Here is an 8692-nt window from a genome sequence, read left to right as displayed (position 1 = left end):
TCACAAGCATAATTATCTCATGGAATTTATACCTGTCGTTACAAAATCCTTTACTGGAAGATACATCCTATAAAAATTATATGCTTTTTGGTCACCAAATTAACAGATTCTTAATTTTTAGGAAGCATGTTCAAGTCAAATATTTTATTAAGTGACTTAAGACATTGTCACAATTGCTTCCTTGTATTTATTATTGTTTAAAATAGTGGTGCTAATTTAACCATTACTCCATTTTAAAATGGTATTTATCAAGAAGATTTTGGTTCTTCCCAGAGCAAGTGATTAAACATACACACCCAGAGATTCATACTAGTACATATACATATAAACACCTTCTAAATTATCTTTTCAGTTTAGAAATATGAAAGTTCAGTGAAACAACAGATTACTAGTCACGTGACATAATATTTTTCAATTTTTAAAAAATAAATCATTTTATTTGGTTTAGACAAATACAAATGCAAATGATTTACAAGAGAGGAGTGACTGTCAGCAAGATAAAATCAGGAGTAAAAAATTGAAGTGAAAGTATGAATAGTGAGACCTGACATGGGTAAATAGTTCAGGAATATTTCAAAAATATTAATTTAAAAAGTGAGCATAATGAAGAGATTGTGAACCAGATTTATAATTTCCTTGATTAGGGAACTTCTGGATTAGGAAGGCCCTCATACCAATCCAGGTCAGTGTCTCCTCTACAATGGACAGTTTTAAAGCGTGGCTTAACTATTGGGTAGTTAAATGACTTGTCCATAGTTCCAGAACCAGTATGTCAAAAGTGGGACTTGAATCATACCTTTAGCTTGTAAATTATCCTTTTATACACTACCTAACCCTACCTTTTCTTGTAGTAAATTAAATGGAAAATTCTTATTGTAGGTAGGTCCTTGTAAAGATATTATGGAGAGATTAAATTCAAATGTCTCCTAACTACAAATCTAGAAAGTTTTCCTTGATATTAAATTTGATGACTCTCAAATTTGCAGATGGCAAGTCAGAAGAAATGAGGTAGGATCCTACAAGAATGCTATACTAGAATGAATTCTATCAATTCAATTTCACAAAAATAAATATTAAGTCACACACTATATTAAAAAATAAAAATGGCTCAATTATGGGATTGGCTAGACTAATAAACCTATTTAAAAAGTTCATTATATAGAGATCTCAAAAAGAGGCAGTATTGTGCCAGAAACAACTAGAACAACTAATAGAATTTTAGTTTAGATTAACAAGTAGAGTCCCAAATGACAGAAGTGATAGTCCTGCTCTCCTCTTCTCTTTTCTTATAACATTTGGAATATGTTCAGTTTTGGCTAAAACCTTAAATACTGGAGAGAATCTAGAAGTAAATAATCAGCATGGCAAAGGGGCAAGAAATGATTTCAGTAGAGGATAAATTGGGGGAGACAGGTATGTTTGTTGTGAAGAAAATAAGACTTGTTAGCAGTCTTCAAGTACTTGGAGTTGTGTGAAAGAAAGTCTCCAAAGTTAGAATAAGAAAAAAATCGATGGTTTTCATAAAATAGTTTTGGCTTGATGTAAGGAAAAGCGTCCTAAAGAATCTTTCCAAGAGTTGCATGGTGGCTCTCCAGAGTTTACATTCTCTGTCTTTGATAGAGGACAGTTGTAGAATATGTTGCATAAAACATTATTATTCCACTATGGATTGACTTTATAATCTCTAGGATCATTACAAAACTGAGCTTCCCTGAACCTGTAGAACCTAATTGATTTGAGTATATTAATGTTTAGAGTTAGTGGTGGTTTAGGGTACAAGATTCTATGAAGGTATTAATGATTATATCTGCTATCAAGTTGTGTTTTGAGTGCAGACCAGAGACAGGATAGTAAGGTGTTCTATGGATGTCTCCATATTTTCAGCAAAAGTGATGTTGTACTCTCTGGGTACACCTCATGTACTGCAAAAAGTTCTAGAGTACTGTAGTCCAAACAAGATTAAAATGTAATTTTAAATTATTTAAAAATAAAATTATTTAACAAAACAAATAAAAATTCATAAAACATAATTATTAATGTGTATTTTAAAGGTAATATGCGGCTTGAGGAGATCTTTGTGTACAGTTTAGTGTCCATCCATCTTTTTATTTGAATTTGATAATATTATTCTGGGAAGAGAGATTAAATCCCTTTAGATGAATTCCCTGAATTGCTTAATAAAATGGGACATTATAGGATCAGATTTAGGGGATAAAAAACATTCAAGCAGAAAATTTTGAATCTCATCAGAATCATTGTATGTGCCACATAGTATATAAGATTTTTTTTTTTTTTTACAGATCTCTCATTTTTTCTACCCTTTCTTTCAAACTATTCTCCATAGTTTTCTTTAATTTTACTTATATTTCTCCACCTTTCTTTTCCTGTATGTCCATTTTCTCTTTTTTCTCTTTATTATCTAATTTATAAATTACTACACTCTCAAACATTTATTGAGGAAGGAAGGAAACAAGCATTCATTTAATGACTAAAATGTGCCAGACACTTTAAAAACATCTCATTTGATACTAATCTCAGAGATAGGTTCTATAATTATCATCACTATTTCACAGTTAAGGAAACTGAAGTACACTGAGCCATTAAATGAATAGATCAAGGTCACGCAGATAGTAAGTATCAAGTGTCTGAGGCTGGATTTGAACGGAGGTTTTTGTGACTTTGAACTCTGTGCTCTATCCATTGTGCCGCATTAACTGCATTAGTTATGCACACATCATTGGGAAGGTGGCTGAATAATTGGAAAAAGATGGAAAAGATTCATTTCAATATAAAGAGATTCCAATTTGTGGGGTGATGAGATATATCCTTTCAAAAATTATAACAAAGGGAAACATGCTGTATATGACAAATACATGATATAATGAGTACATACAAAAATGCTTCTTCTCACACATATTTTGATCACAAAATTCAACATTTGGCATGCTTGACTTATTCATGCAGCACTTACTGAAATCATTGTATTCCTTAGAAAGGAAACATTAAAAAAAAGGAAAATTTCAACATATTTATGAATAAGTTATTCAAAAATATCTCATATCTACAAGAATTATTTTTAGAACTTGAAAATTTATTTTGTTACAATGGATCTTTTTACTTTTTTTTTCAGGTAACCATAAAGTTAGTGTGATGAATAAATTGAATCATTCTACGGTGTCAGAGTTTGTGTTCTTGGGAATCTCCAGTTCTTGGACCATACAACTTGGTCTCTTTGTGTTTGCTTCCGTTTTCTATGTGGCTGTTATGGTGGGAAATTCCTTTATTGTACTCACAGTGAGCTATGATAGTCACTTGCATTCCCCAATGTATTTTTTGTTGGCCAATCTCTCCCTTATTGATTTGTGTCTCTCCACTGTTGCAGTTCCCAAGATGATTTCTGACCTTTTCTATGAACACAAAACCATCTCATTCCAAGGTTGTATCACCCAGATATTTTTCATTCATTTCATGGGAGGAACTGAGATGGTGCTCCTCATTTCCATGGCATTTGACAGATACATTGCCATATGCAAGCCTCTTCACTATTTGACCATTATGAACCCCAAAATGTGTATTTTTCTTCAGGTGTCTTCTTGGGTTATTGGCCTTATACACTCATTGACTCAGTTGGCTTTTGTAGTAAATTTGCCTTTCTGTGGTCCTAATGAAATTGACAGTTTTTATTGTGATCTTCCTCGGTTCATCAAATTAGCTTGCATGGACACCTATAAGTTAGAGTTCATTGTCACAGCTAATAGTGGTTTCATCTCCATTGGCAGCATGTTTCTCTTATTTATGTCTTACATCTATATCTTGGTCTCGGTTCAGAAACACTCTTCAAGTGGATTGTCTAAAGCTCTCTCTACATTGTCAGCTCATATCACTGTGGTAGTCTTATTTTTTGGTCCATGTATCTTTGTCTACGTGTGGCCTTTCCCCACAATGCCAGTGGATAAATTTCTTTTTATTCTTGATTTTGTTATCACTCCTATTCTAAATCCTTCTATATATACATTTAGGAACAAAGAGATGAAGGTTGCCATGAGAAGATTAATCATCCAACTAGGGAGCACCAGGAAAATTTAAAAATAATTGTGAAAGTGATAGAGTATGTTTAATGTTTAAACTGACCATCATATAAGATGTGGATGACAATCTGGGCGTTAAGATAATAGCACACTCCATTTTAATGTTCTTTACTGTGATATGAAAACTATTTCCATGGCTAAAAAGCACATAGGCTCCTAATGCATCTGATGAAAAATAAGAAAGAATAAAATGTTGATGTTTCTGGTTTGGACAATTCCATTTTTGTTATGATTTTAAGATGTACATTTTTATGATTTCTTAATTTAAATTCAAATCTGCAAGAAAAATACACTTTAAAAAGGAAAGTAAATCATTTTGTTTTCTTGTAAATTTATAGACAAATTAATAGATCAATTGTTGTGATGACTGCTTATTTAAAATCAGCCAGAGTTAGGAATTCAGATTAAGGGAAAAACCTTCAATCTTTATTGAAGTGAAGAGGTGAAAAAGGATTGCGATAGCAACATGGGCAAGAAAGATTGCGATAGCAATATGGGCAGTTGCTACAGGAAGCTAGCTAGCAGAGGGAGATCTGAGCTGAAGGGCCATCGCAATGGCAATACAAGCAGCTGTGTCAAGATGCCAGCCAGCAGTCTCTCCTTCGGCTTCCCTTTCCACTCCCTTACCGCTACCCACCAAAAACGTCATTTCCTATACAACACATCAGGACTTGCACAAAGAGTGGGCAGGGGCCATTCTTTCTCCAAGCATATATATTAATAGAGTATGGTCCAATTACTATTTAGCCTCACATGCTTGGGACCTCAGTGCATCAACTCGAGCCTTAACCCATTACAAATTGTGTTGATTTAGAGGACCCAGCTAGGCAATTATTTTGTCCTTAGAAATAAGGTTATCTTGTCAATCACAAAAGATTCAATAGTACCTCCTATTCTTATCTGAAAAATCTGGGAGAAAAAGTTCTCTCTCTCTGAAAAGTCAGAACTCTATACATAATCTTACCTAGGGGGAGAGTGGTCTAGTGTTGGATTTTAAAACCTTTTTCCACTTGTGACTTATTTTCATTCAAGAATTTTTAGGTAACCCAGGAACAATTCTGAGATCTGGTGTTTCTGCAAGCATTTTTGCATAGCAGTACAAAGTACACATATTATTCTGTTGAGAACCAAGGGCAGTGAAGTTGTATGGTACAACACATCATGCGAGGCCAGAAACACCTCCGCTTAATTACATTTAATTTTGAATAAATTTGCAATGCATTCAGAAATCTTTTATTGTTGCCAAATATTTTGTGATCACCACATTTAGTCATGTGATCTCATATGGGGTTAGGACCCACAATTCAAGAAGCTTTGGTATAGTAGATACAGAGTAGATCTCAGTCATGAAGACTTTAGTTCAAGTCCTTCTTTAGAATATGTCACTTATGCTTGAAATTTTCTAAGTTTCTCAATCGAAGAACAATTACTTTTCTTAAATGTTGTCAATTTGCATTGTTAGAAGAGAGCTTAATGAGAGCTTTGTCTATTAGTGAAATAGTCATTTACAAACTTTTAGTCCAGGATTATCATATAATTTATAAATGTTTTCAGCATAATAGTATAGTTTACTAGTCCTCTCTTCTCACTTCTTTTCATTTCTTTCCTTTTCACTTTTCTCTTCTCTTCACCTTTCTTTTCTTTTCCCTTCTATTAAAGATCTGGGGATAGTAATGAGACCTTAAGGACCAACCTCAGTTGGGGATGATTTGAACTCAGCAAGGGAAAGTAATTGTGAGCAGTTGTATTGAGAAAGGAAATAGTTTGAGCAAATGGGTTAAAATGAGGAATATTTGGAGAATAGTCAGTTTCAGTTGTGCTAAAATGGAAGATTCATGTGGAATAAAAAAAAGAAATGACTGTAGAGAATAAATATTTACTATTACTTTTTGTTCCATCAAACTCCATTCCTAAATTTTATAGTGGTCCACTTATGTTAATTGGAATCTCAGCAATACTTAGATTAGTTGCCAGGCCTATACTTCCAAACTTATTTAATGTGAAACATTGACAGGTATATTGAGGATCTTCAAATTTTGTAACACATTAAAATTCCTAAATTGTTTAGGTAGATAGGCAAATAAGAGTTGGAGTCCATGAAAAAAGGACTCTAAAATATGTTGAAATAATGCTAGTAAAACAAACAAAACCAGCCAATTAACCAAATGAAAAAAGAAATAATGGTAGTGACTAAGAATGATTGTTAAGTATTGACCCAGAAGGTGGTTGCCCAAGGTGTCAAAGTGATATATGTTTTTAAAGATGATCTTTTTCTGAAAATTTCATATATGCATATGCATATGTATATTTACATACACACAGATAAAGTATACACATGTGCATTTTTGCATGTCCATTAATTTTAATTTTAAAAAGACATTGATTAACTACCTACTTTATGGAAGGTCCTATGGCAGGCCTTCAGGATACAAAGACAGCAAAGATGCTGCCTTTAAAAATCATATTTTTTTGGGATGAGGGAAAAATATAGTTTATGCAAATGTAAGTAAATACAAATGTGTATAAAACAATATAAAGAATGAAAAGTTGCTGAATATCACCGGCAGCCAAAAAAGGCTTCATTTAGGAAGTTGTGCTTAAATTGTGTTATGTATAAAGTTAAAGATTATATGAAGACAAGATGAGGAAGAAGTTCATTATAGAAAAGGGCTCTCACTTGTGCAAAGATATGAGGATGGGAGATAGAATGCCATGTATCTATAATAGTAAATGGGGAAAATTGAAATTGTTAGCAAAGGAGAATAACATGATCAGGAAAATATGGGTGGAAATTAGAATGTAGAAGCTTTTATTGCTAGATTAAGTAATTTATATTTATCTGGAGGCAACCGAGAGCCATTCATTCATTCATCTATCTATTCATCTATTTATTTGCCAATCTGTTTATTCATCTGATCATTTCTCTCTACTTTACCATAATTTTATTGGGGAGAAGGTAATATGGTAAGATATGAAATTTTAAAAATTTACCAATTTAATACTGGTGAGAACTTTGTACTTTAAGGGAAAGAGTTTGGAGGAAGAAAATATAGTTAGGAAACTATTGAGATAGAATAGAAAAGATAAAGGCTTGAAATAGAGTAGAGATTGTATTGAATGCAAAACTGGTCACAAAAACAAGGATTTTATAAAAATGGCATTGACAAAACTTGCTAATTTATTTTATATGAAGGTTGAGGAACAGGGAAATATCATGGACAACTTCAAGGTTACAAACCTAGGTGTTTAGAAGAACAGGAATATCATTTACAAAAGTAGAAATGTAAGTAGGAAATCTTCCCAAACCTCAGCTTCTCTGTGAGTATCATACAAAACTACTTCTGAAAGGTAATAAACACCCAAGCTGTAATGTATTAAATTACAACAATTGTGGAGAAAAAGATTCATTTTTTAAAAATTCTGATGGTTTGAAAATTTTTTTTCTCTCAAAAATTTGATTCAAAAAGGTAAATATGGATGTACGCATTTCTTGGGGAGGGGGGGTGTTCCAGAAAAACAAAAAAACAATCCCGTATGCATATCTGGCAGGCTTATTCTATGACTGGATTAAAAAAATAACAATAATTATTTTATTCACATAAACACAGCCTGGTGCAGCCAAATGTAAATGTAGAAGTACAAGCCCATTCAATCAGTCTGGGCTAGGTAGCTTAAATGTTAAGAGTACACATACCAACAAACTATGGTCCTTAACACACTGAATTCCCTAATTCACAGTCCTGCCCATTGTAGATAAAGTATTTGTTACTGGCCACATGAGGAAGACTAAGTAATAATGTGAATGGCTTCTCAATAAAAAGTATAGCCAAATATGTGACTTTAAAAAGAACAGTACACTAGCAGAATCTGCCAGCTGTTCCTTTATTGCTAAATATAGCCAGAAGGCAAAAAAAAAAAAATTAGCTGCTTTCTTGTAATGTTTCCTTGTGTGAAAACATTTAAAGAAATCATTTTACTAAATTAATTAGATGATCGAACTCAGATAGTTACTAGTGATAGCTGATATTCTTACAGTAAGATGCTTAAGACACATCCTTCCATCAAGTTAATTCCCAAAATAGTAATTTTATAATTTTAAACTAGTTTAATTATTTTAGCCATTATCTTCGCATTTTTGTCAGCCTTATATATTTTATTACAGAAGGCTGAAAAAACAGTAACTGTAACAGGGAATCTTTCTTTTCTTGGTATACAAATAAAACAAAAGATATTAAATATTATTGAAATCTGTTGTTTCTAAAGAAACCTAAGAAACTTCCTTTTCCTCCAAGAGATTTTATTGGATCCTTCTTTAAATTAACATTAGTATTTATATAATTCCTTAAAATTCACAAAGCACTTTACATATGTAGCATTTGGTCCTCACCACAACCCTGTGAAACAGATGAGGAAATAGACAAAAAAAGGTTCAATGAATTGCAGATTTTAAATTTCTGATGGAGGATTCAAATTCTTGTCAATTAAACAAGTTTCTTGAAGATCATCATTTTATTAGTTTGGGTTAAATTATTCTATTTCTTAAAAAGCAATTTTTAAATTGGCAGCTTTTACCTATTTCCAGGAAAAAAAAAGTTTGAGATGTT

General features: G+C 32.4%; 1 protein-coding gene across 1 annotated transcript; it reads left to right on the top strand.

The window, feature by feature from the left end:
- The first annotated feature begins 3150 nt into the window (after positions 1-3150).
- Positions 3151-4086, top strand: LOC127552525 (olfactory receptor 4F15-like). The gene has a single exon (XM_051983033.1). It carries the CDS (start codon positions 3151-3153, stop codon positions 4084-4086), a length of 936 nt encoding a protein of 311 aa, XP_051838993.1.
- The last annotated feature ends 4606 nt before the right edge of the window (positions 4087-8692 follow it).

Source organism: Antechinus flavipes, chromosome 2 (assembly GCF_016432865.1).
Source record: "Antechinus flavipes isolate AdamAnt ecotype Samford, QLD, Australia chromosome 2, AdamAnt_v2, whole genome shotgun sequence".
Lineage (NCBI taxonomy): Eukaryota > Metazoa > Chordata > Mammalia > Dasyuromorphia > Dasyuridae > Antechinus > Antechinus flavipes.
The sequence above is the reverse complement of the archived record's forward strand: the minus strand, read 5'-3'. Positions and strand labels throughout refer to the sequence as shown.